Here is a 27,447-nt window from a genome sequence, read left to right as displayed (position 1 = left end):
CCAAGATAGATGTAGCAAATATAAGATATAAAAGTCATAGAATCTGTGTTCGTATTTTGTTGTTGAGTCCAAACACACAGAACCCATCATGCAGTGTCAATTCTACCTCGTTGGCGATGACATCGCCTCCGCTCAAACCGTGAGCGTCGACGACAGCTGGAAATTCGAGGACCTGCAGCGCGCAGTTGGGAGTGTCTTCCACGTTGCGCAACCAACCGGTACATTTTTCCCTAAGGTGAACGCATTCGAAACCATCCCAGCTCACAACTAGCCAGGCATTTCCTTCCACACCCAAACCGAAACCCTCACCACCGTACCCGACATCACGTCCGTATCTTCTCCCATCGGCCTTCGCATTGACGGCAATGCCGTCCAATCCCCTCAAGGCCCAACCGGTCTCCCCGTCGTCGGCAGTTTCTATGAGATCTTCCCAGACCACCTAGGCAACCATTACCGACTATTCCGCAAATACGGACCCGTCATCAAAACCACGAACATGGGCAAGACAACCTACCTGACGGACGACCCGCGCGTAGCGTCCGTGACGCTGATCGAGTCCGCATACATGACGAAGAAGATCAACGCGGAGCATCCCCTCTGGGGTATCAAGGACAACAGCGCTATATTCATCGGAGACACAGAAACCGAGAACTGGCGACTCGCGCACAAGTATCTACCGCCGTCGATGGGGCCCCGGGCTGTGCGACACTACACGGGCCTGATGCAGCGTTGCGTGCGCAAGTCACTGCCGATCTTCGATGAGTTGGATGCTCGTGACGAGTCTTGGAATGTGTACCAGTATATGCTGAAGTTGGCGTCGCAGACCATTGGCTCGTTTGCGCTGGATCAGGATTTCAAACACTTCGAGTCCGTTGATAGTTCGTTGCATCCGATTGTTACGAATATTGCCAGTTTGCTGTCGTTGAATAAGAAGATCACGGCCCGTGGGGAGTGGTATCGTCACTTGCCTTTTGGGGACCCGGCTCGGCTCCGTGAGGTTCAACGGACGGTCTACTCGCTGCTGCAGGAGGCTGTGGATCAGGTCGCCGGGTCGGGCATGTCAGATGCCCCGATGAATGAGGCCGCGTTGAAAGCGTCCTGCTTCGTCGAGTACCTCCTGCACGCGGTGGATGACAAGGGGGAACGGTTTCCCGAGAGTCTACTTCTAAGCAACACGCTGATCATCACGGGGGCCGGGTTCACGACGACGTCGACGCTCATGTCCTGGTTGATATACTGTCTAGTCACGTACGAAGGCACGCAAGACCGTCTGTACCAGGAGCTAGTTTTATATGGAATCGTCGGGCCGAACGGCGAACGCAACCAGACAGAATGGAACCCAGACTTGGCGCACGGCTTGCCCTACCTGGACAGCTTCGTCAAGGAGACGCAGCGGTTGCACAACGCCTCGTTTCAGCCCGGTCGCACCACCAAGACGGATGTCGTCTTGCCCGGCGGGTACCGCTTGCCGCCGGACAGTGTCATCGTGCCGGCGCTGTATGCCATCCACACGAATCCGAATGTCTGGAGGGATCCGTTCCGCTTTGACCCGGACCGCTGGAGCACAGAGGAGGTCAAGAATCGGCACCGTTGTGCGTATATCCCGTTTGCGACGGGCCCGCGCGGGTGCATCGGGTTTAACTTTGCTTTGCTGGAGGTCAAGGTCTTGCTGTCGGAGCTGGTGAGCCGGTACGAGTTTGTGCGGGAGGGCTTGGAAGCGATCGACTATGACCCTGAGTTTCAGCTGATTCGGCCGTTGAACTTTTATGTCCGGGCTAAGCGTCGGGCGTAGGTGCTGGGTGTTGAACTTCAAAAGATAGAATAGACGCAAGAAGAATGTTAGACAAATAGACAAATGTACATTATTAAAACTGGTCTGTAACACTTTCATGGCTCGAGGAGATCTCCCTCAACGCCTTTAATGCTCGCGAATACGGTCCAAAATACCGCACGTTAGTATCCGCGTCGCGCCACTCTGAATTCTTCTCTTCTTTTTCTAGCACCGCAATCATCCGCTCGATGAGAGACCTCATCTTACGGTCATCTGCCGGCCGCAGACGCTCATGGCTCATAAGCGTAATGGCGCAGCTGACCGAGTTATGCACAAAGGCCAACGAGCGGCAGACGCTTGCCGAGAGCCGATGCAGATCCAGGAAGCATTCGACGACCTGCATCGCCCGGTCCGACCAGCCGGACTCAATCGCCGCAGGGATCGGTAAATTCGGGTCCGTGTCGTCCACGTAGATCTGACACAGTCGACAGATACTGTATCCGAAATGGATGCCCAGGGCTAGCCGTTCTAGATGATTCTGAAGGGAGGAGCATTGGCTTCTGTCGACGAGGAACGGCTGGGCGTGGTCCAAGACCTTCTCGATTTGCTGCTTATATTGGAGTGTATTGTGGAGCAGTTCCCGGGGATCGCTGGGCGTTTTGTTCTGTGCTCGAATTGAGATGATGCGACAGAGATCGAGGACGCAATGTTGAAAATTCGACGCTCCTTGATCCATTGAGTCGGAAGAGAGGGAGATATCGATGGGAATCAAACTTGGGGGACGGTCATAAGTAAACGATAGAAATGTGTCTTGCCATATGATCATCCACCTGCGCTAGTTAGATGTATTCGGAAAGCTTATCAGGGCGACATACCACAGCTGATTCTGTTTGGTTTGCTCGTCTGTCGACAAAGATCGCGAAGGATCATGTAGACCGATACTCTGGGCGAGTCGAATAGTTGATCCTAATATTGTTAGCAATGAAAACAAATGAATACAAAAGAACGCACCCATCAAGATCCATGCACTGTTAGTATCAAGGTTGTTTCGCAGACAATTCCCAATCAAGGCCATAGCCTGAATTTGGTCGAGATCAGTGCGATTAAAAATATTCGATATCCGTAGACAATGGAAAGATGAACAAACTGTGCCACTCATTAGCTCTTTCACTCGGACATGGAGGACACGCAAATCCAAAAGAAACAAAAACGTACCAAACACCTTCGACCGCAAATCCCTCTCGCGAATAGGATCATTCGAAAACTGCACACCACACGCCAACACCGCAAACAACAGCGCCAGCCACGACGTATTTGGCTCACCCTCGCTACTTTCTCCACCTTCCCTAGCTAAGAACCGGCGATCCAGAAACCTAAACAGCGCTGGACCAAACTCCTCGATGGACACCAAGACTGGATAAAAAGGATACGCATTTGACTGATAGAACTGCCAATACCTATCCATTCTACCAGTCAGCCATCCCATGTCACCTATGTCAACGAAGGGAAAAGAACAACCCACCTGATAATGTCCGAATCCTCTGGCAACGTCTCACAAATATCCGCCGTAGTCGCCTCCGGACCCCAGAGACTGGTGAACGGATACGCGCGCGGCACGAACTGATTCGCCATGACCTCGTGCAGCAGAAGATCGCCTCTGTCGGACGCCTGTCGACAGCCCAGCGCAAGCGGTGTGTCTGAATGACTACCCAGATAAAGAGTCGCGCCGGTAGCGTCCTCGACGCAGTACCGACCGGGCGATTTACTAGGTGGTCGAGAGCGCAAGAGACCGGATCGGTTTGCAGTACCTGGCTCGTGGTCCGGACTCTGCAATGGCGGCGCGGTTACCGACGAGGCGCGAAGTTCCGCCTTCAAGGCGGATATCTGCTCTTCGATTTTCTCGAGCCGAGTGATGACTAGGTTCGGGTCTGTTGAGGGCTGCTGCGCTTGAGATTGAGATTCCTCAATTGAGTGCGTTCTGTATCATTGGTTAGTCCGTGTCCTAGCATTCCATACATACCTACGCTGGGCAGATCCTAGCAGGTACATAACCCAATGTAAGATATAGCGCCAGAGAACATACATCACATCCAAATCCAACCCACCACCCCAACCACCATTCCCCGACCCCGAGCCCGAGCTCGACGCCGTGCCGGTCCCAACCGGACCAGCAGCCCGTCCCCTCTCCTCCGTCGGAAAACGACACAAGTCGCGATGTCCGCGCTTCACGCAGCTCGAGCAAGGCACGAGTCCATCACAGCGGACCTTGCGATGACGACACGGGAAGCAGGAGCGCAGGCCGCGGGTCTTGCGATGGCTTTTCAGTAGTTCGCGGACGCGATTAGTGTCGTAGGGGTAATGGGCATTGGCATTGTCGGGATGGTTTTGGGGCATGTCGCGAGAGACGCAAAGAAGGGATGGAGATCAATGGAGATAGAATGAATTATTCATGCGATTGAGTGTTTATTGAGATGTGGGAGAAGGGATTGAATGGAACATAATCGTAGTAGTGGCTTGTATGGACGGATTTTGTGGCGTCGAGAAATTGGCAGATCAGGTGTATTGGTATTACCGATCATGTGCCGGGATTGCGCTAGGCCTGTTTGGGTTGTCAACATTGACATCATCGAAGAGGACGTTTACCTCTTGTTTGTCGAGCAGCAGGGATAAACACATGCCGTGGACTCATCTCTTGTTTCTGATCTAGCTTAGAAGGCGTGACGAGTGAAGTGAAGCCAAACCTAGCGATTTTGTAGTTCTCACGTGAGCCCTGGAGGTATATTTTTAGATAAGGCCTGGAAGCTATGGATTAGCGTTTGATTTACCCCAACTGTAACCAAGCTACGTTTTTGATCGAGCCTAAATTAGACTTCGTGAAGATCATACAGATCGGAGAATTAATCCATCTCAATAGTCCTTGCGGTTCATCGATTCAATTTGATCGTGATAACCGAATAGAAGACACGAGAATAAAACCACGTCAGTTAAACTATATATCAACGATTTTGCCCTGACTCGAATACATCGAACATGACTCACGCCAACAAGACCAGACTATTCGAAATCACCGAATATCACCGAAGATAGAGAAAGGCAAGAAATGCAATGCATGCAAGATCGTAACTAGGTATTCTCATCGGACAGTCAAATGAAATGAAAACAAATCAAGACCATCTGTCCATCAAAACAGCCAGGTCAATCAAACCATCCAAACGCCGCGCTCAAACTAAACAAAGCAGACCCATAGAGAATCAATGATCAAGTCCAGACCCTTTCAGCCGTCGCTTGCGCCCAGAAAACCAGTCAGAAAAGTAGAAACAAGTCAAATCAGATCAGTCCCAGCCTCCGGGTGCCCCGGGACAAACCACCCCTTGTTTTTTTGCCCATCCGTTCGTATGATCGTCGTGAGGCCGCCGTCGGCGGCATACATATTCATACAGTACACATCACGCAAAAAAAGAAGAGAGAAAGATAATGATACAGACAAAAGGTGTGCAGGGTGAGGTGTCATATCAATTTGATAGACAGATAATGAATAAGGAGAGCAGCAGAAATAAACAAAGGAAACGAGAGAGTTGAGGTAAGGTTAACGGGCGAATTCAGCCCAGACGGTGCTAAGCCATCCCGCGGGAATGCCAACCTCGGATGGCACCAATCCGGCCAATTGGTCGTACTCACACCCGTCTAGGAATGCTAGCACATCGTCTCCTCCGAGACTTGTAGACCACATTCCATTGGAGGTCGCACTCTCGAAGCCATCCACGGTGACCGGTGGAGATGCTCCCGGATGTCCTACTGCTCCAGGAGGTGGCAGCAGGGGCAGGCCGTGCGAGCCTGCCTGGTTGATAGGAGGGAGAGATTGCGAGTATGGAGCTGGCGGTTGCGACCGGGATGTCAACCACGAGTTGATAGGCTGAAGACGATTTGTCGGCGGTGGAGGTACTGAGCCGCCATATTGAGCCGGAGCTGGGGCCCCGGCGGTGGTTGGGGGATACGATCCGGCTGGACCGATTGACGGAAGAGTCGGGGAAGGATTGTTGTAGATACCACCCTCTGGATGGTTTTGCAATGCGGGAAGGGAGAACGGAGACTGGGATTGTAAGGACCGACCAGGTGGTAGAGGCAGGCTGGGTCGTCGCTCTCCGTCCGGACCGGGCAATGGCATGCCGGGACTGTTAACCGGAATCCAGGACTCGCGGCGTCCACCGGCCCCGTCCAGCGGCGGTTCTCCCGCCTCACCCGCTTCGCTGCGAACGGCGTTGCTGCCTGCATCGCTGAGATTGGTGGCTCGGTCGCTAGCAATGGCTGCTGCATCCTCTTCCGCAGCTCCGTCGGGCAACTGATCCTCGATGGATCCGAAGTCCAGGAACAGCTTCTCAAGGAGTTTGAACTCTTCCAGCCCGCCACCGGCGCCACCATCGCGAACAGGGCGAACGCCGTTCACATGAGCATCCACAAGTTCTGGCATCATGTCCAGCCGGCGAGAGTGTCGGCGGAAGTCCCGTTTGACCTTGGAAAAGTAGCTGTGCAGTCGATTTAGCGTGCGGAACCAACCGCGGGCCATTTTAAGACGGGTTCGCATGTCACGCAGGACATCGAGGGACTTGCGAGCTTGGGCCTGACCCTGATGATTTCGATCGCCGGGAGAGGTCGGCTTGGGGGCCAGGGCGCCCTCCAAGTCCATGTGTGGGAAATGAGCCGCGTAGATACCTACAAAGGCGGCATTGTAGACGGCAAAGCCCACCAGCGGGTTCTCCACCAACACTCCCCGGTCTTGACAGGTGGATACAAGATCCATCATTTGTCGGGCCGCGGCGAAGAGTTCTCGGGCACTTTCCCGCCAAAATCCATCCATGGGGGACTTTTCGGCGGGGAAGAGCGGCTCGTCGAGAGGACCGACGGGCTCCGAACACCGCACGGGGAGAAACGGAACATAAGCGCGATGGAGAACGATGACCGATAAGAAATAGACTACATGCATGACGGTGTACGACGCGAGGGTATTTTTGTACATGATGTGTGTATCGGTGTTGCGTGGCGAATACTGCAGGTTGCGAGAGAGGCCATCCTGGAACTCACCCAACATCAACCGCAACTTATGAAAGCGGGACTCCGGATGCCATGGTGGAAGTTGTTCGGTTCTGCTTTTTGTTAGTTGGACACATCAAGGGCATTACGGCTGAGATTCAAACATACCGTCTCCCGCCAGCGCAAGACCATTTGGCAATGCTCCCCCAAATGCGAATGACTCGGATGACACGACTCAACACCGATTCTTCAGCCCCAATTTCCCATCGGTCAATTTCATCCTCACTGGAGTCCTTCCGTCGGGAAATAGGGGACCACGATTTTGCGTCTTGGGGACCGTTGTTCGGTAACTTGTCGTCGCTGAAACCACCTAAGCTCTGACGGATACTGGGAATCTGAACGCCCTGCGCGCCAAAACTTTGCGGACGACGCACAACCGGTTCGCTGATGCGCGAGGTGCGCACGCGCTCTCCGAAAGCAAAAGCGTTGTCACTCGGTAGCTGGATGCCAAGCTCCTTGACACGGATCATCCGCGGGCGATATTTGCCGCTGCTTAAGCAACGGTCTAACAGAAAGCACGCCCAGAATGTGCGACGCTTGGTCTCTTGCGCAATGATGTCGTCCGACGTCTGCTCCTTGGGCTCTGTCGGTCGTCGAACTACGCCGAAGAGCTCGGCTTCGGCCTTGAGGGCGGGTGACCGGGGCGTCTCACGGGCGAACACGTCATTCTCCAGCTCAAACGGCAGACCCATGGCTTGCGACAAACGAATGGCCATGCCCACATATAGCCACGCACTCTTCCCCCGGCACATGCCCCATTCGTGTAAGGCTAAGATTAATAGCGCTTGTACGCGAGTTAGATCGGGCACGGCTAAACTGGCGCCATCGATGCCGGCCAGCCGGCTGCGCAAAGCTGTCGCATAGAATTCGGACGCAGCGAGAGGGTTGGGCGGATTCCCCGGTGAGGATGGCGAGTGGTAAGCTACGAGTTGAGGGTGGAAGCGAGCGGTGAGGGCAAGGACACCGAGAGGGATCAAGGGATTCGGCTCCGGCTTCGGGACCGGCGGACTTTGAGCGGCATCGCGGGTGTGATCGGGGAGTGTTGAGGGCGCTACGGCACCGGGGGCAGCGATTGTAGCAGTAGAAGTCGAGGAGGGATGGGTGGACGACGAGGCGGCTTGTGAGAGTTGCCGAATCTGGTTCATGAACGTGGCGGGGTGCAGGAAAGGTAGAAGGGTCGCATAGTGGGACTGAAAGAGGTCGAAGGCGGCCTCCCACACCTTGACGGTGAGGACGGAGGCATCCAGCGCATCAAGGGAAGCCTTGGCTGCGTCCTTGGCCGCGGAAGAGGAAACTCCGACGGCCTTCCGGGAGCGATGTCTTTTCGGGCTATCCCAGTCACCATTGCGATCCTCACCATCCCCCATAGTAGCTATGTCCCGTTTCGCCGAGCCTCCCCCGACGCCGATGGCCGGAGTAGGATAGACGCATTCACGGCCGGAGGATTCGCAAGCGCGACAGGTAGTATCGATGCCGGAATTGACGCATTTTATCTTGCTGCGACGGCAGCGAGCGCAGGCGATACTCGATCGCATGTTGACAGGAAGATACGGGGCGCGAGAGACGGGGGGCCCGTCTCTCCAGTCGAATAGGAACGGAAGGTACCGAACGGTGAATCAGGTAGAGGCGGGGAGGAAAGGAAAGAAGGAAAGGGTGAAAGTACGAATATTGGAGATAGACAGGCGGTCGAGGAAGGGGAGGAGAGGAGAGGAGAGAGGAAAGAGGGAAGGGGGAGGGACGAAGCAGCCGTAAGTGACCGATCCCCGTGAGTTTGCTTTTCCACCCGCGGTATTTTCTCCGGTAATATTTCCCCGGGATTCCGGCCAAGTGTCGTCGTCGCAGTGGCTTCAGGGAAAGGGGGACGAGGCGAGATGGTAGTAATGGGCCGACCTTGCCCGGAGGAAGCGCCTGGAGGGACTTCGCGTGCGGTACGACAAGGGCACGGGGTCACGCAGAGTCCGAGGACTCGTTTCGGTTCTTGTGTCTCCTGCAGGTGCGTACAGTAAGGAGAGCAAGCAGCACCAGAGAGAAGCCGAGAGAGTTTGGGGAAAATAAACCGGGGTAAAAGGGGGGGAAAGGGAAGGGGAGGGGAAGGAAAATAGAATACGAAGAATAATAATAGATGACAATTAAAAAATAGAATAAATCAGAAAATTTAAAAAAAAAAAAAAAAAAAAAAAAAAAGAAAACGGTGGAAAAAAGAGGAGCAAAAGGGAAGTAAGGTAAGGACGGGGGGGGACCAGGGAGGAAACGGAGAAATAGGAATAACAATCAAGTAATAAGAACTAGGCGGACGAAAATAAAGAAATTATTGCAATAAGAAATAAATAATAGCATCGGAGATCGGGAATGTGCGACGTGGGTACAGCTATGGGGAGAGCAACTCCAAGACAGAGAAGGGAGCGCGAAAGATGTGGAGAAGCGACGACAAGCCAGGCGAAGAAGCGGGAATAAGCGGAGTGTGGGGGAAACGACGAAATTCCATCAGGCCCAGAGTCGGGGCGCCGGACCGGCAACGCGACTGGACGAGGACGACGAGAAGGAATGGATTGAGAGGTCAAACGCCGTTCAAAGTGGGGGACGGAATCCAATCATAAAATCCCCATAAAAAATCAGGGAGGAGGGTTTTTCCCTTCCAGTCGTGAGGATGCCGAATTATTTCCTTTTCTCTTCTACTCTTGTCTTTCAAACCGAACGGCGAAGCGCCGGTACATGAAAGCCTCATCCCCCAGGCCTCCAGGCTCTCAGGCTCCCCGAGTCCCAGGCCTTCAGGCTCCCAGGCACATCCGCATTTTGCGGAGGTCCAGGGTTAGTCCCGAAGCGGAATAGCGCAGGCAGGGCTGGCAAATGCAAGGACGCGACCGAGCGGCCGGAGAACTCTGGACTGTGGAGTGGCTTCCGAGTGCCGATGAATGTGATCCTAGGAATACGACGTAGCATGAGATGGACAGGGAGATAATTGTGAATCGGACTCGGGAACGAGGAAGAAAATCGAGACGCTAGTTTGGGACCAAACCGTCCAGAAAGCAATTTCCCCCAATTTCCGCCAGGAGCTGCGGACAAGGTCAGGAACTCCTCCGTCGAAGGTCGGGTAAATTACGCCCCAAACTGGGGATCCGTCCGGAGAGGCTGTCTGCGAGTGTATCGTGACGGCCGACATGCCGACCGATCATACTATTATTTATGTCTCAAGTCAGGTCTTCCATGATTCTACTGAACTGTAGTAAAAGAGTAATTGCATTCTCGAATGAAGACCTCTCCCCAAAATCACCATGGCCAGCTGGTTCTGCCGACGGGTGGACCGACAGGAAAGGATGCCGGTTACCAGCAGCCCGTGTGGAACGTCACTTGACCGCAACGATCTTATTACCTAACCACTTCCTATGATTTCATTCCTCGCCATGAAATGCCCCAGTCCAACACACGTCCCGGCTAGACGTGTCGATGGTTACCTATTATTTACTCCGTACATCCTACTGAACACTTCCCCAAACAGATCCCACCCCCAGAAAACTCAATTATACATCTGATCCAGTCGACCAGGATCCCTGCTGCACGATGAGAGAATGGCATCCGAATTTCCCCAGCCTGACGAACCTCGGGTAAGGCTCCGCCGACGAGGTGCAATTTTCGTGGACTGTCGGGTGTGAGCATGACCAACCGTCCAGCGTCCAACCGTCCAACCGTCCAGACTGTGAGAGCAAGCCGGAAACTGGAGTCTTGTCAACGGAAACCACAATCCCTGGTCAGAGGGACTGGCCTACACCAGAATCTTTCAATTTAATTTGATTTCTTCTTTTCTTTTCCAATTTTTACCTTTCCCCTTCCCCGTAAAACTGGAAAACAGTAAAACCACTCCCCTACCGTTTCCAACCTAGGCTACTTTCTCCCTCCCTGCATCTGGCTCTTTCTACTCCCTCCCCGCGGGGAAACAAGAAAGAACCCGGATCAGCCCTGGGCTGGGCGGTCTTGCTAGACCGATGCTTGGAGCGCAGAGATTGGCTGCGGGCAGCAGGGGTTGTCATCCCGATCGACACGGGACGTGTCAAGTTGGTGGTTGAATCAGGTTGTTTTCCCTCCCTTCTTACCACTGACGGTGTGGAAAACTATTATCTGACCAAGAGGGAGAGGTGCGTGGACTTCATCCCCCGAGTACTAGAAAGAGGATGGATGGATGGTATGATGTCAGGCGAAAAAAAGGTAAAATTAAAATTAAGAGGTCTTAGTCTCACGTAGACCGACCGAGATTACATTGCCTAGGGTCCAGGTAACTTATTGAACGGTGATGTCAATTAACCAACAAGGCGGGAAAAGGAAAAGGATCGTCCTAATCCAGAGTCTAGAGGGTCGGAAAAAGATACTAGAAAAGTGACAGTCAGGACTTTTCTAACGGGGAGCAAAAGGACAAGGCACAGAGAGAGAGAGAACCCGACCCGACATGATCGGAATTCTTCCCAGGCCGGCAACTCCCCGCGCATTTTAACCGGTTGTCCCGTGGCCGCTGCTCGGGCTCAACCGGCGGTGCTGATTGGTTTCCACCCGCCACCCGAGGCACAAAAAGCGAACCGACCCCGCAAAATTAGGTGGTCTGGAAGGTAACGGTAGGTTACGGTACCCATGAATAATGGGAATTGCGTCGGAGGGCCCCGGAGGACGACCGAGGATTTTTCTTTTTTTTTTTTTTTTCGTTTCTTGTCGGGAGGGATAGGCGAGCATGGGGGCAGGTTTGGGGTTGGGGATTTTGGAACTTATCGTCATCTTGACAGAGAGGAAATTTTTCAGAGGGGGTAAAAAAAAAGTAGAAAAAGAGGACCAGTTGTATGAAGCATTACTCCATCGGGTAAGACAACGCGCAGGGTTGTCAGGTGGACTGAAGATTTTTGGCTGGTTCCCATCGATTGATGTCAGTGTCAATTGACTTCCGTTAGGTTGCCTCGACCCTATTCTACTACATTCACGAGCCTCTCGGAATGGTAGCATGTAGCATCTCAACCCTAACCAGGAACCACACGATTTAGATCGATTGTTATTATGGACAGGGGACATGTGGTATTATCCTCCTATAAGCAGAGTTAATATTATTCAGAAGCACAATAATACTACCACGGTGGTATTACTAGATAATTAACCAGGGCCAGAGACTGTCACCCCACGTTCCCAGGGGGCGTGATCTGACCTGATCTGGATATCAACCAACCTACTCCGTCTTAGTTACTAAATCGACTGTGAGAGTAGGATTTCCGAGCCTCGAATGTCTGTCAGTGTCAGACAGACAACCCCGAAGGACCCAAAGACTTACCCTAGCTAGGTAACCTACCCTAATTAAATTAGAATCCTACAAATACGGAGAGTAGAGCCTAAGAGCAATCCAGAAGGAAAGAGAGAGGGGAAAAAAAAAAAGGATAAATGCTTCCACAGGAAAGGATCCATCGTAACCCACGCGAGACCGACTCCACCTTTCTTGGCCCGCCAAGCCTCGACGGGATGTTGTCCGTATTCTGACTCGCTCCTCCAGGAAGGGCTATTTGCGGCCGACACGCCACGCTTTCTTCTCTTTTTCATGTGGTCCGACGGGTTGTCCTAGCTCTCCCAGTTCCCAATTCTGCCTTGGCCTACATACCATAGAAGCCAAGGGGGGAGCTGTTATCCTTATTCCTTCTCGCCTTTACACCAGAGTTTTAGCTCCGTACACCTTACTAGTTAGTTACTACATACAGCTCTCCCGTCAGGGCTCGGCCTAGTCCCCTCTGGTGTCAGTGCCAGCCAGGCCAGTGCCCGAGCCCAACGGCCAATGAATCGGCCGGCGTTTTTGCCCGCATACCTACGGGCCACCGCTACGGGCTAGGTAACCCGGAATATTTCCTACCAAGGAGCCGCTAACGGGATGCACTTTACTCGATCGGACGGGATGTCTGGAATTGAGTCCGGGGGAGAAAAAAAGGTGGGTGGGCTTGCCTGACCTGGCTTGTCGGCGGCAGCCACTTGGGTAATTATGTTTACAGTTAGTGTTAACTATGACTTAAGACTCAAGCAGTTAAGAGAATATTAATTACTCCTAGTTAGTTAGTTGTGGTTGTATTTCTCCGTCTATACTCCGTGACTGCTCCATGTTACTGTAGCTTCTCTTTGTTTTCTCCCGGATTGGCTAGTGGGTACAAGTACTTTGACGTGCTAATCATTTTACCATTTTTGGTAGGTAGTTATGTATGTTTGGCTTGTACGGAGTACTTTGTACTGTACGGCAAACACGGTGGATTTCCGATCTGGCAGTCGGCCACCACGGCGTTCCTTTGACCCGAGCGTTCTGGATAAATGGGCCAATGTATCCCGAGCTGGGGTTAGATGGGTGTTCCGGAAGTAGGGGTTGGATTTTGTTCGGCTGATTTTGTAGCTAGGTTTGTCATTCTTGTGTGTCTGTTTGGTCGTCGGCTCGGATGGTCTCTAGGTACCTTATGATAGGCTGATCTAGTTTGAATGAATGAAGTTTGACGGGTGTGTCTGCTCGTAAGGATGAGATTGCTGTCCTGTCTTGCCGTTATAATAATAGACATGGTCTACAATCTTGTAGTCTACTGAATCGAATGAATCGGTATGATGATCGTTGATCTAGACGCCTACTGGACAACCCATGAAGCCGCCTACCTCCCTTTCCAGGTATCTACTCGGTACTACCTGTAGACATTAACACAGCGGATTATACCCAAGCTCCATTCCTTCCTCCCTCCCTTGCCATGACAATGGTCTGACTTACTTGTCATCCTTCCCATCCATTCCACGTGTCTTGGGGAAGCGATTCCACCAATAAGGTCAGCAGTCTGGGAATTCGCTCCTTGGCTGCTCGGCGAAGGCAAATCCTGGGTAGGTAGGTACTGTTGTATGCGCCGAGGCACGGGGTACCTAAGGGGAAAGTGTAAAATAGAGTGCGGCGGTATGCAGTGGCACCCTCCTGGTAACCTGTCAGGAATTCATTCTCTTGACACCCTACGCTACGCTACCTTACCTCGGGATGCTACGTTTGAGGATATCTCCTATGTCTTTTTGCACTCTTGCGTTTGAATTACCTCAGACACCAACCTATCTATCCTTATCCCGATACACTTAAGGTAGATAGATAAACAAGAAATACGGATAACACAAATAAACCAAACGACAAAGAAACCCCGACCAAGCAGAACATCTATCCACTCAATCGCCGACCCTAACGTAACCCCAAATCCAACCCCCAGCCCCGGACCCCTGCCCCATCCCCCTCAAGTCCAGTCCCCAAGTCCCTTTTCCCGTCTCCCCCGTGCCCGTCCTGAACATTTACCCGATGACCGATGACCGACACTCCGGCCCTACCTACCTAGTACTCCGTAGTTCCAGTACATATGACTTATGACAGCGGGGGCCAAACGGAGTTCTCCGTGTCTGTCTGATTGCCTCGGTGCGTGTCGTGTCGTGTCGTGTCCTGTCTGCGGGGACGGAGTTGGCCATGTGTCTTCTTCTTTCTTTTTTATTTAATTATTCTTTTTTTTTTTGGATTGGTGGTGTCGGGGCCGAGCCGATTCCCTACCTAGGTAATATTTTTTGCGTGGGTGGAATGGAATGGGATGGAAGGATGGATTTGATGAAAATGCACCGCAAGCGATTAGTCTAATATGATACAGGAGAAATAAATTCAAACATGAGCATCATGAGTTCAAGACGATTAGATAGTAACTTTGGTATAGTCGATAGATGAAAGTGAAGGCGAAATCAGGGTGGATAGGAAATAAGGGAATGAATGAAAGCAAGATAAAAAGAAGGTAAAGAGATCGGTCGTCACATGAGCCGGGCCTGATTTTTGAAATTGTATGTGTTCAGATTTCAGATCACGCGACTTTTTGGCCCTCCTTGGTGGGATAGTACCTGTATTTGATTAAAATGTTAATGCATGTTCTGTTCAATTGCCTGGGGAATAGAAGGAAGAGAAAGGTGAGGAAAGACATACCAAGCTGCGACGGCAATTATTAGGTACATCATCATTAAGAGAACCCCCTCGAGCCAGTGCGACTTTCCGTCCGCGATGAGGTAGTTTACCTATTTTTTGTTAGCTGGTTTGTTCGCTTATACCTAATGTCTGAGATGTCTGAGGAGCCTGACGCCCTGAGGTGCACAAGGAATACATACCAGTAAAACAGAGACAAACAACAAGATCACCTGGAACGCGTCGAAATACAAAGTCTACAGAAAGTCATTAGCACTCAGCACAACTCAACGAGAATAGAACGGCAGGCAGTCAATACCATTTGATCGAGACCTGTGGCATATTGTCAGCATGTGTCTTCAAAACAAACCACCGCACTATACTGGGACAGAGATCAACTTACCCATACACCACCCAATCACGATAATCAACGGCAGCACCAACAATGCAATCTGCATACTCGATCCCACGGCGACTCCGATCGCCAGATCCATCTTATCCTTGCAGGCCACCGTCACGGCCGTGGCGTGTTCGGCCGCATTGCCTACGATCGGCAACAGAATCAACCCGACAAAGGTCTCGGAGATGCCGCCTCGTTCGGTGATGGCGTCGATGGAGTTGACCTATCCAGGTATATGGTTAGCACTACCTCCATGATTCTATCAATCTATACTGGGGTCAAAGAAAGGGAATAGAACGAACCATGAACTCCGCACATAACGCCACCAACACAGTAGAGATGGTCAACGTCAACAACGCAACAAAGATACTCAACTGCGGCTCCTCGGGCTCGTCGCCGGGATCCTGCAGTTCCATCTGCTGCGCGTTCTGGCCCGCCATCGTCGCGCTCATTTTACCGATCTGCGCGATGCCGCGGCTGGCGTCGCCGCCGGTCACCTTCACTCGACGCTTTTCGACCTTCGGGCTGGGTCGGTTGTAGATCTCCGTGTGGGACTTGAGTTGGAAGAAGAGGTAGCAGCCGTATACGACTAGCAGGATTACGCTTGTTCCTGGGGATGGCGAGCGACGAGTTAGGGTTGTGGGAGGGAGGCACCATGAGAGAGAGACGTACCTCGAGATAATTGCGCGACGGCAATGTCACCGGCTGTTGCCTGTTAGTTGGGGTCTACAGCGGTGGATGACCAGGAAGTCGACGTACCTTCAGACCACTCGTGGAAAGCAGTAGGGATGATCAGACTCGCCACGGCCAGTGCCAGAAGACTGGCGGCCGTCTGCGCGACGACCGGGTTAAAGTGCTGCTCAAGACGATTCACTCCGCCGAAGAAGAAGCACATCCCCATGACAAGGAGAAGGTTCGACAGCATACTTCCGATCAGCGAGGTCTGCACAATGATGACCTGCTTGTCGACCAGGGCGATGATCGCGACGATCAGTTCGACGGCGTTTCTATCAATGTTAGCTGTGTCGTCTGCAAAGCATACAGGGGACGACTCACCCGAAACTTGCGTTCAGGAGACCACCGATCGTTTCTCCGGTTCTGACAAGTACTGAGTTAGCTAGACCCGATGACACGGTTCGAACGGGTTTGAACATACCGCAAGGCAATCTCCTCCGTCGCGTAACTCAACATCGCTGCCAGGGGAATGATAGCGATAAAGTTCACGACGAAGACAGCGACCGGGTCGACATTGACATAGTTCAGCGCAACTATTCGCAGCCGTCAGCAAAGAACTTCCTTTTCACTCTTCATCCCAGAGTAAGATTCAAACATACTTCCCGCCGGCGCCGCCAACAGCAGCACATTAATCCACGAATTCAACACCGTCGCCTTGAACTGCCCGACAGCCGTAAACTTCTGCTTATCCGCGACCCCCTTCGGATCATCCGACGAATCTCTCGACATCTCTACATCGTCGTCGCCAAACCTGCTCGCAAACGTGCGCCGCTTCCGAGGCTTCCCGTCCTCATCCACATCCATCCCATCGCCATCGCCATACGAGACATTAATGGGCTCGTTGCTCCGCATCGACGGTTCCGGCCCGGCCTTCTCCACGCTATCCGCTTCCCCAATGCGATCGGTTCCCGCCGACTCTGGGGGATATGTATCGGCGTGGCCGGGGCCATGTAGACCATCGGTCATGTCTCTGCGACGACGGCGCTCTTCGGAAAGACGCACATCTCCGGCGGTGCGGACCGGCGTGAGTCTGTTTTCGAGCTGGATGGAGTTCGAGCGGCGAGGGCGCGCCCGGAACTTCTTGAACGGGTTGTGGCTGGATGGTTCGCCGTCGTCGTCATACCATGCCAAGTTCCTGGCTTGACGGCGATAGATATCTGATATGGAAAGAAGATGGGATGTTAGCGGGGCGCGGCGAGAGAGGAGGGCGGGCAATAGACAACGAGGGGAAAGGGGGAAGGAAGACATACGCATCGCAAAAAGGTCGGGATACTTGATTTTGCCGGTTGAGTTGGATAATTATACTACTTCTGACACTGGATCACGATCAGAAGAGAAGCGCATATGAATACAAAGGAGAATATGATATCGGCAGGGGCAAGAGGCGGTGGAAGGAAGATTGAGCACGCGCCCCTTGCCAGCAGATCGGAGAAATAAAGCCGGGCAGTGGCGATTGCAAAGACGCAAGCCAATAAGGCAACAAAGAGAGGGGACCTACAAGTGACGTGGTGAATGTTTCGATGTGTAGAACTATACAATGAATGTGGCTGGAGCGATGGATCTCTGCGCCTCAGGGCCACAGGACAAGAGATCTTGATGCTGATAAGCTTCTCTCGGCAGTGGTGCGCAGCGGACGATGGTCTGGCGAGCTCCAAAAAGAAGGATTAGGATAAATAAACAAACCGGGAAAAATTAAGTTCGGATTAGAATGAAAGAAACCGAATTAAACCAAGAATGGATCAAACGAATGGACAGAATCAGAATTCCTCGAGCATGACAAACGAGCGACGTCAAAGGAGAGATCGGGAGAACAAGAAAAAAAAAATTACATTAAAAAAAATCCGAAAAATAGGAGGTCAAAAACTGCAGCAGAAAGATGGGTGTCAATATGAAGTAAGCCCTCAAATCTCCAAAAAATCCGCTAATAAGAATTGAGTGTGAATTAATTGTGAGGGAAGAAGTTGCAGGACAAGCATCAACACAGCCACACTCCGTCGTCGTACATCACGACCCTCTCCGGCCTCAAATCCTGGCACCGGCGGACTGAATGGTCCTTAGCGGCCAATGATGCGACACGAGAGCCCGTACCATCACTCTTTTTGGAACCTGAATTCCGAATAAAGGGCCTGATGGCAGCGCATTATGCCCGATTGAGTCGCCCTTCTTTGGGCGCCAAGAATCGGACGCTCTGCAATCCTGCACTAGCGCTCTCCGTACTATTTCCCTTAGGGTTATGTGCCAGCCGATCAGAACCAGAGTTGCTGCAATTATAAGATTAATGTTTGCATTGCTGTTGTTTTCTTCATTTCTCCTTCTCGTCTTTCTGAGTTCAGCTGAACTTGGGCTGTGTCTTCTTGCTTGAGTTCAATAGTCATCAACTATTGAGGGCTGAGTTCACCGGGACAGGCGAAACATCCCGGTGGTTTGTCTCGGGGCCATAAATCTGTCATCATTTGGAGAGTAGCCCCTGGCTGCGGTCGATGGTGGGGTCGAAGCACAGACAGAACCAAGAATGTCTTCTGTATCCCGAAAAGAGAAGTTGTCGATTGGGGTTGCACTTTGCAGGTTGGAGCGATGAACCTGAGTCCGAAATTTGGATCTTTGTGGCTGGTGAGTTGTCTGCGCCACAACTACGCCACACCCATTTGTCTATGTTTGTTTCGGGATAGAAATAGCTGTGTCCGGATTGCCTGTACGGATTAGCCCTCCTGTCTTCGCATGCACAGTACTGTGTACATGTCTGGACCAATGGACAGTGTCAGTCGCGAAACCTTGTACCACACGGTCGGCCACCGACACCACGACCGGGGGCCGAGCAGTGCAGTCTCCTTCCATACTCACTCCAGTCTTTCCGACTGGATAGTTTCCTGTTTTTGAGATTTCCCATGCAGTCACCACTTACTAAGTAGCATTACATCAGGACAATGTTCCTCCACGCTGGCAATTCAATGGCGAAGACAAGAGTATCGCCATAGAGGGGCAAGGAGATAACGATACATCATCGATCATCTCCTTGCTTGAGCTGGATTTACCGTCGGGTTGGATTGACGTCACTTATGGTCCGTCGAGAATAGACTTGTGTGCACCGCATGTGGTGGCGTGTCGCATTTCCTGGAGTTGGCGACAATTTCAAATCATCGAGGTCGAGGAAGAAAGGGGTTGGCTCCGTTGATATAGAAGCAGTTAATGATGTCAGTAGAAGTGTTGACCCCCCCGAGGTCATGGAAATTATTATCATCCTTCAACCTTTGAGAGCGGATCCCGAGGACTCCGTAGTGTGTGTTTATTCTTGTTAACAAGTAACGTACGGAGGACAGCTGATTGCACCTCCCTTTTATCGGTCCATCGACTATTTTTTATCGGCCTCTTTTAGACCATACAAGCTATGTCATGGTGCATCCACTCTGATCAATAGAGCTTATCCGCCATCCGGAGTACCGACTAGCATTCTAATAATATTATCTGGCTCAATGTGCGGTATTATGGTTGTTGGCAGGCTGTACCAATCTTATGATACTGATACGGGTCATCATAATAATATGATGCAAAGTTTGAGTGTTTCAGTGCGCGGTGGAGCTTCATCCTTACCATTCCGAGGCAGCCCTAGTTGTTCCACCCGTAAGACCCTGAAACCCCTGGGATTGGGGCGGCGTAGAATTACGGCGGGGGCCGTGTTGCCACCAACAGAGCGCACTGCCTCGATGGAAGGCGAAGGAGCTGGAAGGAATGCATCTACTATCTCTAGAATCTAGATATAGATATAGATATGATAGATTACTGCAGAATGCCGTTGACATGTTTCACCTGCCGTTCCCAAAGATTCGGTTGATTGACAGTTGATCACTCTGTGTATGGACTGTTTGTGGTCTGAAAGGGGACAATTCAGGACAACTCTGGGTCTAACCCAACGGGGCTACCGATCCAGGGATGTTTCAAGGAACCCGACAGCCCCGTGTCCAATGGCTCTTCCGATGCGAAGCCTCTTGCTCCACTTGACAAGAAAGCACAAGCAATTATTGGCAGAGAACAAGAAACCCTGGCCAAGCGGCGCCAACAGATAAAACCAATTAACCAGCGTCTGTGGGGCTCTGGACCCAATCAGGGTACAGGGTCTCACCTGTTGTCGCCCGTTGTTCCTCCGTGTTATTCTTAGCAGTCGTCCATACCAGCGGTTTCTCCGGGATACAACGGCTGTACGCTGGAGGACTTGGCAATATGCTGAACTCGATCGACTATCTAGATCTTCGAGAGAAGAACGGTCAGACGGGTTTATCTAGGTACCAGCGAGGCAGGGAAGAAGTATAAGAGACCAATGAGAGAACCAAAATAGGAGCAGGTGCCTTCAATAGCCCCAATACCAGTCGATCGCTTCGACTGATCAGCAGGAACCAATTCAAGCACATTACGTAGGTCCCGTAATACAGGGGCCTGAAGTGTTTGCCTTAGTCTCGCCCCTTCGACTCCTCCTTTTTCCCTCCTCTCCTCCCTCTCCCTTCTCCTTCTCCTCTTCTTACTTCTTCCCCCTCATTCCCTCCCTTCGTTGCGCCGTTGCTTCGATTCTTCTTTCATCAAACTATTTCCACGGCGAAGTGTGTCGGCCGTCAGTCATTCGTTGTTTTAAAATCGACTTTTTTCCTTTCACCCGTGTTTATCTTTTCCTTACCCCAGGTTGATAATCCTGGTTTGCCGATCGTCCACGCGCATTCATTACCAGCGATCTTTTAACTCTCAATACACATCATGAAGTTCTCGACCGCCCTCGCCGGCGCTTCGCTGATGGGCAGTGCCCTGGCGAAGCTGCCCGCTATTGAGTCGAAGGTATGCCTACGCTGCCACTCCGTCCGGCGCATTTAGGGGTCGGTCGCATTGCAGCTACTAACCAGACGGGCTATGTAGGGTAACAAGCTCTTCTTCTCCAACAACGGCACTGAATTGTAAGTAGCACCTAAACCACCGTGCTCTCATCTCAATGGCCAATAGCTAATTGTTCTTCTAGCTTCATCCGTGGTGTTGCCTACCAGCGTACGTGAATAAATCGACGGGACTCCGACAGCCCCGGAAAGAAACGCGACACTAACCTTGTCCGCAGAGGAATACCAGGCCAATGGCAGCACCAGCGACAACAAGGACTACAAGGACCCCCTTGTCAGCCTTGACAACTGCGAGCGTGATATCCCCTACCTGAAGGATCTGCGCACCAACGTCATCCGTACCTACGCCGTCGACCCCAAGGGTGACCACGACGCCTGCATGAAGGCGCTCGACGACGCCGGTATTTACCTGATCACCGATCTGTCCTCCCCCTCGGAGTCGATCATTGACCAGGACCCCAAGTGGGATGTCGACCTCTACGCTCGTTACACCAGCGTGATCGACGCTTTTGCCAACTACACCAACGTCATCGGTTTCTTCGCCGGTAACGAGGTGGCCCACAAGAAGAACTACACCAACTCCATGGCGTTCGTCAAGGCCGCCGTTCGTGACACCAAGAAGTACATCAAGGCGAAGAACTACCGTTCGTCCCTGCTCGTCGGATACGCCACCGACGACAACGCCGACACCCGTGAGGACCTGTCCCAGTACATGGTCTGCGGTGACGAGGATGCTCGCATCGACATGTTCGGCTACAACATCTACGAGTGGTGCGGTGACTCCAGCTTCGAGCAGTCCGGATACAAGGCCCGTACCGAAGAATTCAAGAACTACCCCGTCCCCGCCTTCTTCTCCGAGTACGGCTGCATCGACCCCCAGCCCCGTAAGTTCGGCGACGTCCCCACCCTGTTCGGCCCCAAGATGAACGACGTCTGGAGCGGTGGTATCGTCTACATGTACTTCCAGGAGGACAACAACTACGGTCTGGTCGAAGTCGACGGCGACAAGGTCAGCACCCGCAAGGACTACTCCTACCTCTCCTCGCAGATGCAGAAGGTCACCGCCACCGGTGTCAAGAGCGCCGACTACTCCGCCAAGACCGCCGAGGCTTCCTCCTGCCCCAAGGTCGGCAAGGACTGGGAGGCCGCCGAGAAGCTCCCTCCTTCCCCCAACCCCGATCTCTGTGACTGCATGATGAAGTCTCTGTCCTGCAAGGTCAAGGACTCCGTCAAGGCCAAGAAGTACGAGGACCAGTTCGACTACATCTGTGCCCAGATCGACTGCGGCGGTATCCAGGCCGACGCCACCAAGGGCAAGTACGGAGCCTACAGCGTCTGTGACGCCAAGCAGAAGCTTTCCTTCGTCATGGACCTGTACTACCAGGAGCAGAGCAACAAGGAGCAGGCTTGCGACTTCAGCGGCAACGGTGAGACCCAGGACGCCAGCGAGGCCAAGGGTACCTGCTCTGCTCTCATGAAGGACGCTGGCAAGAAGGGTACCGGCTCCGTGACCGCTTCTCCCACCGCCGGTGGTGGCAGCGGTGCCGCCAGCACTGGTGACAGCTCCTCCACTTCCGAGGGTGCTGCCGGTGTTACCTCCCCCTCTGCCGTGCACGTCGGCAACTGGCAGTTCGGTGCCTACCTCGTCAGCGCTCTCGTCGCTGGTGCTGGTATGATCATGCTGTAAAAAGAAAATACAAATCCAGGCATTGTTAAGGTGTATAGACTGAATGAGTGTTGCGTTATGTGAGATTGGCAGTCTATGTTGTTTGTATGTGGAAGATGTATCATTGGAGGATCTAGAGTGTTTTTAGGAGTACATAGTTGCATCTTCATTCGATATTCCCATTCTTTCTTGACTCTATTATCGTATAGTTGGAATATAACAGTCTAGATTATACCGTTCTAGACCATGGAGCTCTGCACGCTTGGCTGACTAGTCCATCCAACGTGTTTGACGTGGAGGTGCCTAAAGCTCCACCTCGGCCAGGGAAGCCGAGCAGCTTGAATCGGGCTGAGACAGGCTCGGTCGCACAACGGGATGCCGAGCGGAAAAGAATCCGAATACCATATATAGCTCGATGGTGAGCTTGGTATTGACATATTGAATTGTAAATTTTCTATTCTTTCATTTTGAAGTTACTTTCATAAGGTTTCAACGATTTAACGTGCATTCAATTGAATAAATTTCCCATCGTACGGAGTATAAATATTCGATATATATTTCCCGACAGAGACGAAGAAAGTGAACGGTTACACCCGTAACCCTAATTACATATCCCCAACCAAGATGGGTGACCCGGAATCCCAAACAACAACAACTATAACAACAAGCACATTCCTCCAAAAACACCCCCAAGATGGCTACTCACTCCCGCAATGGCGCAAAAACATCATCCTCTTCGTCGTCAGCTGGATGACCCTGGCCGTCACCTTCTCCAGCACATCGCTTCTCCCCGCGACGCCCGAAATCGCCGCCGAGTTCCACACCACGCCCGAGACGCTGAACGTCACCAACGCCGGCGTGCTCCTGGCCATGGGCTTCTCGTCGCTGATCTGGGGACCCCTGAACCATCTCATTGGACGGAGAGTGTCGTTTAATATGGCTATCTTGGTGCTGTGTGGGTGTTCGGTGGGGACGGCCGCGTCGGTTGATATGAAGATGTTTACGGCGTTTCGGGTGCTGGGGGGGTTGACGGGGACGTCGTTTATGGTGTCGGGGCAGACGATTTTGGCGGATATTTTTGAACCGGTTTGTCCTATCTCTATTCTCAATTGTGTGGGGGGTTGTCTTGTTGATGAAGGTTTGATGATAGGTTGTTAGGGGGACTGCGGTGGGTTTCTTTATGGTGGGGACGGTGACGGGGCCGGCGATTGGTATGTCTTTCTCTTTCTTATATGATATGGTCATTCAAATACCTTATATGGGATCGAATCACCAAGGAAGTATGAGCTAAAAGTTGACTGTAATTCAGGCCCCTGCATCGGCGGCATCATCGTCACCTTCGCCAGCTGGCGCATCATTTACTGGCTGCAAGTCGCGATGACAGGGTTCGGTCTGATTCTGTCTCTACTTTTCGTGCCGGAGATCAAATCGCAAGGAAAAGCCGAATCTACCGACGAAAAGGCAGACCCGGGAACCGAGAAACTAAAGCCGAAACACACGTTTCTCTCGGTCATTTGCATGTTCAGTCCCGTACATATCGTGCGGTTGTGGAATTACCCTAATATTTTACTTGCTGTGAGTATCCACCCTTCCAATCCCTCCCCCCAAGAGATCTCCAACACCGGTCTAGAGAAAAGAAAGTTAATGAAGAGAACAGGATATAACATGCGGCCTCCTCTCCACATTCCAATACTCGATCCTGACCTCCGCGCGCTCCATCTTCAACCCCCGCTTCAACCTCACCACCGCCCTCGTCAGCGGCCTCTTCTACCTCTCCCCGGGAGCAGGCTTCCTGGTGGGCAGCATCGTCGGCGGAAAATTCTCCGACCGCACCGTCCGCAAATGGATAGTCAAGCGCAACGGCCTGCGTCTGCCCCAGGACCGTCTGAACAGCGGCCTGGCCACTCTCTTTGGTGTCTTGCCTGCCGCAGCGTTGGTCTATGGCTGGACCTTGGATCAGGAGAAGGGGGGCATGGCGGTCCCGATTGTGGCGGCGTTCTTTGGCGGTTGGGGGCTTATGGGGTCGTTTAATGGGTTGAATACTTATGTTGCTGGTTTGTTCCCCCTTCCCTTCCCCTGCCTTTTCTGGCTTCGACTTCGAATCTCGGATTTGGAGACGGTGATGCTAATGGGATATGTGAATGTAGAAGTCCTCCCGCATAAACGCAGCGAAGTCATCAGTGGGAAATACATCATTCAGTATATTTTTTCCGCGGGGAGTAGCGCTCTCGTTATGCCTGTTATTCAGCATATTGGTGTGGGGTGGACGTTTACGATTTGTATGTTCCGTCTCTTCCCTTTCTAATATCTATCTCCATTCCGTCCACAATGAGATAAACATACCAAATCTAGATACATACGCAGACAATTACTAATGCGAATATCTGAATACAGGTGTCATATTCTCCCTCATAGGCGGATGCCTGGTCCTTGTTATCACGAAATGGGGTATTGATATGCAGCGGGCTGTGGAGAGGAAGGTGCCCGTGAAATAATTTGGGTCAGCTGGAAAGAAGAATTTGCTTTTCTAGGATGTGTTAGCATTTGTTTTGCGTTGTTTCGGACATTCGTTGCATAGACTTTGTGCGTGCATTTCGGGCATATAGATATGATTTTGATGAATAAAGATAGATAGTATAGATTTTTTTTTTAAATAAGATATCATAATGAGCGATTGACTGAGAACAGGTTTGATAAAAGAAGGATGATTGGTAAGCTTTTTATGTACAATCATTAATACCATGGAACCGAACTTAGCTCCCCTGTTCAGCCATGCCCTAAGGTAGAGACACACCTCTAAGAAATCTGGCTGTTATACCTAGCCAATACCCACCTCATGCCAAACCACCAAACAAGAACTACAAACAAAACTAAATCCCCTGACTCGTATAAAAGCTCTCCTCACTCATAAAAGTATCCACCGGGTGCAACAACCCGAGATCGAAATCCGACTGCGCCAAAAAGTCCTGCATCGTCGGCTCCATGAACGCCATGGCTGTTGTGAAGCCCGGGATGGCTGGTGCGCTGGCCGCCGGTGCCGCCGTGGTGCCGGGCGGGAGAGCGTAGTTTGATAGGCCGAGAGGTTCGTCTTCGGGGGTCATTATGGAGTTGTTGTTGGTGTTGTTGTTGGGGATGGAGGTTGGTTGTGTGACGAGGGGGATTGGCGTGGATTCGACGGGAGAGATTGTTGAGGTGAGGGGAGAGTTTGTGGAGGGGTGGACGTGGGGATGAGAATGGGTATGGGACGTGTTGGAAGAGGAGGGATTTGAGGATGGATGAGCGTCACGGTATTGATCAAGACATTCCTTCACCTGGACGAGATTCATATGAAACTCCGCCGCCGCGAGGTTACCGTTCTCGCTCATAGAGCGGAGCATCTCGAGGCTGGTTTCGAAAGCCCCGAGATCCGACGGGCTGCCGATGGGAAGAAAGCTGGCCATGGCGAGGACAAGAGCTAGCGAGAAAAGGTAGTGGGCGTGGAAGTAGCCGAAGACGGGGAGGGAGCCGTTGATCCATTTGGTGAGGATGACGGAGTAGGAGTGGCGGGCAGCGTGAATGCATGCTTCGCCGAGTGTGAGGACCGGTTGGGAGATGTCGGTGGTGCGGTTGTTGATGAGGAGATGGAGGAGGGTTGGGCGAGTGGTTAGAATAACGCACTGTTGCCTGTTAGTATATAATTCCAGGAGAGTTAAGAATGGTTCTGTTCTGACTTGGTTGAAGGATAAATGTAAAGAGCTGATCGGTTTGCGGTTGACTTCGAGGTCGTCTTCGTTCAATCGTAAATGCTCTGGTAGGGTTTCCACCCAGTTCTTCAATGCCTTGAGCAGTTTTTGCACTCGCTGGAGAAAGGTCTCGCTGTATTTGCGGCGACTGTACAGTTTGGCGATGGTCTCGCCGACAATGCGCGCGAGCTTGATGTTAGCAGTTAGATGGTCGGTATCCGAGAACTGTTCGTCGTGCAGTTGGGCTGGTGTGATACTTGACGGCATGTCTAGGTGAATATCGTCGTCGAGGATCTGCGACGGCTGTCCCATTTTGGATCCCCACATGCGATCAAAGACGTAGATGGTCCACCAGATGCGCAGCCGATGCTGTCGTTCCACCGGGTCGATGAGCTGCGTCTCCGGGATGTTGTGGTTCATCCCGATGGACAGACCAAGGCGCATGGCTGTGCCGATCAGAACAAGGGACGAATGCCGTCGATTGAGATAATAGGAGAATAATGACTGCATTCATCAGTAAATTTCAATTGCCGCCTTGAATCTAGAGAACAAACCAATAAGAGCAAAGTCTCGAGATGCGTGATATTCGTCCGCTCTGGCGGCAATTGCACCAAACTCAGAGCACGAGCAAAGTACGTCGTCCCCGGAACCCTAGAACCCGTTGATGGTTCAGCTCGCATAGAGTATGCCTCCCCGAAAGCAAAGAGCGCAAAGAACTTGCACTTGTTCACCGTGCATTCAAAATCTCCTGTGCGATAGATTTCCTCCAGCTTCTCCAGCGTCGATTTGCGCAAGACCAAATGATAGATATGGCAGACCTGCCGCATGGCAATCTTCACCAGGAGACGCGCCTGCTGCAGACTCGGCCATTGCACGTCAGCCGTATTGGCCGCCGCGATGCAGTCGTCCTTGACGTACTGCGTGCGCGGGATATGCGCGGTGGCATTGTTCCCCGTGAGGAAGCGACGGAACCGCGTCGCGAACGCCGTACAGGCCGCCTCACCGATGTAGATAGGCGGCGTCGAGGGATCGTAGCGATGGAACCAGGCACGATCGCCGATCAGCGGATTGCGCACGCTGGTGTTGCCCTCGTCCGGCCCGTCCGTGGCGTCTGCAGGGCGCGCCGGGCCGTTCTCGGCGTTGTCGCGATCTGCTTCGGTGTGCGACGCCGAGGCGGACTGTTCTTTCAACCGTCGGTTCTCCGCCACGAGTTCATCCAGATAGCTTTGCATGCACGAGCAATTAG

At 52.2% G+C, this 27,447-nt stretch overlaps 7 protein-coding genes across 7 annotated transcripts; 3 read left to right on the top strand and 4 right to left on the bottom strand.

Moving 5' to 3' along the window:
• Positions 1-88: 88 nt before the first annotated feature.
• On the top strand, positions 89-1,792 carry LDX57_012513 (cytochrome P450; the record flags this gene model as incomplete). Its single annotated transcript, XM_046094261.1, has 2 exons — positions 89-218; positions 276-1,792. The coding sequence occupies 2 exons, from the start codon at positions 89-91 to the stop codon at positions 1,790-1,792; spliced, it is 1,647 nt and encodes a 548-aa protein (XP_045950240.1).
• A 73-nt stretch (positions 1,793-1,865) lies between these two features.
• On the bottom strand, positions 1,866-4,165 carry LDX57_012512 (Zn(II)2Cys6 transcription factor; the record flags this gene model as incomplete). Its single annotated transcript, XM_046094260.1, has 6 exons — positions 1,866-2,601; positions 2,647-2,737; positions 2,783-2,917; positions 2,987-3,228; positions 3,294-3,749; positions 3,855-4,165. The coding sequence occupies 6 exons, from the start codon at positions 4,163-4,165 to the stop codon at positions 1,866-1,868; spliced, it is 1,971 nt and encodes a 656-aa protein (XP_045950239.1).
• A 1,192-nt stretch (positions 4,166-5,357) lies between these two features.
• LDX57_012511 (putative C6 transcription factor) lies at positions 5,358-8,850 on the bottom strand (the record flags this gene model as incomplete). The annotated part of the gene is made up of 2 exons (XM_046094259.1): positions 6,968-8,850; positions 5,358-6,912 (listed from the first exon to the last, which is right to left on the bottom strand). The coding sequence occupies exons 1-2, from the start codon at positions 8,392-8,394 to the stop codon at positions 5,358-5,360; spliced, it is 2,982 nt and encodes a 993-aa protein (XP_045950238.1). The 5' UTR covers positions 8,395-8,850.
• A 5,862-nt stretch (positions 8,851-14,712) lies between these two features.
• LDX57_012510 (hydrogen/calcium exchanger domain-containing protein) lies at positions 14,713-17,196 on the bottom strand (the record flags this gene model as incomplete). The annotated part of the gene is made up of 11 exons (XM_046094258.1): positions 14,713-14,749; positions 14,832-14,920; positions 15,011-15,064; positions 15,191-15,430; positions 15,510-15,817; positions 15,880-15,912; positions 15,967-16,214; positions 16,264-16,305; positions 16,364-16,475; positions 16,542-17,099; positions 17,193-17,196. 11 exons carry the CDS (start codon positions 17,194-17,196, stop codon positions 14,713-14,715), a joined length of 1,725 nt encoding a protein of 574 aa, XP_045950237.1.
• Positions 17,197-20,682: 3,486 nt separating this feature from the next.
• On the top strand, positions 20,683-22,500 carry gel4 (glycoside hydrolase family 72 protein; the record flags this gene model as incomplete). Its single annotated transcript, XM_046094257.1, has 4 exons — positions 20,683-20,760; positions 20,839-20,876; positions 20,939-20,964; positions 21,032-22,500. 4 exons carry the CDS (start codon positions 20,683-20,685, stop codon positions 22,498-22,500), a joined length of 1,611 nt encoding a protein of 536 aa, XP_045950236.1.
• Positions 22,501-23,229: 729 nt separating this feature from the next.
• LDX57_012508 (putative MFS transporter) lies at positions 23,230-24,974 on the top strand (the record flags this gene model as incomplete). The annotated part of the gene is made up of 6 exons (XM_046094256.1): positions 23,230-23,565; positions 23,630-23,690; positions 23,789-24,054; positions 24,137-24,533; positions 24,627-24,758; positions 24,874-24,974. The coding sequence occupies 6 exons, from the start codon at positions 23,230-23,232 to the stop codon at positions 24,972-24,974; spliced, it is 1,293 nt and encodes a 430-aa protein (XP_045950235.1).
• A 375-nt stretch (positions 24,975-25,349) lies between these two features.
• LDX57_012507 (transcription factor domain-containing protein) lies at positions 25,350-27,433 on the bottom strand (the record flags this gene model as incomplete). Its single annotated transcript, XM_046094255.1, has 2 exons — positions 25,350-26,705; positions 26,756-27,433. The coding sequence occupies 2 exons, from the start codon at positions 27,431-27,433 to the stop codon at positions 25,350-25,352; spliced, it is 2,034 nt and encodes a 677-aa protein (XP_045950234.1).
• Between the last annotated feature and the right edge of the window lie 14 nt (positions 27,434-27,447).

The sequence above is a fragment of the Aspergillus melleus genome (genome assembly GCF_016097325.1).
Source record: "Aspergillus melleus strain CBS 546.65 chromosome Unknown contig8, whole genome shotgun sequence".
Taxonomy (NCBI): Eukaryota; Fungi; Ascomycota; class Eurotiomycetes; order Eurotiales; family Aspergillaceae; genus Aspergillus; species Aspergillus melleus.
This window is presented reverse-complemented; position numbering and strand designations above follow the sequence as displayed.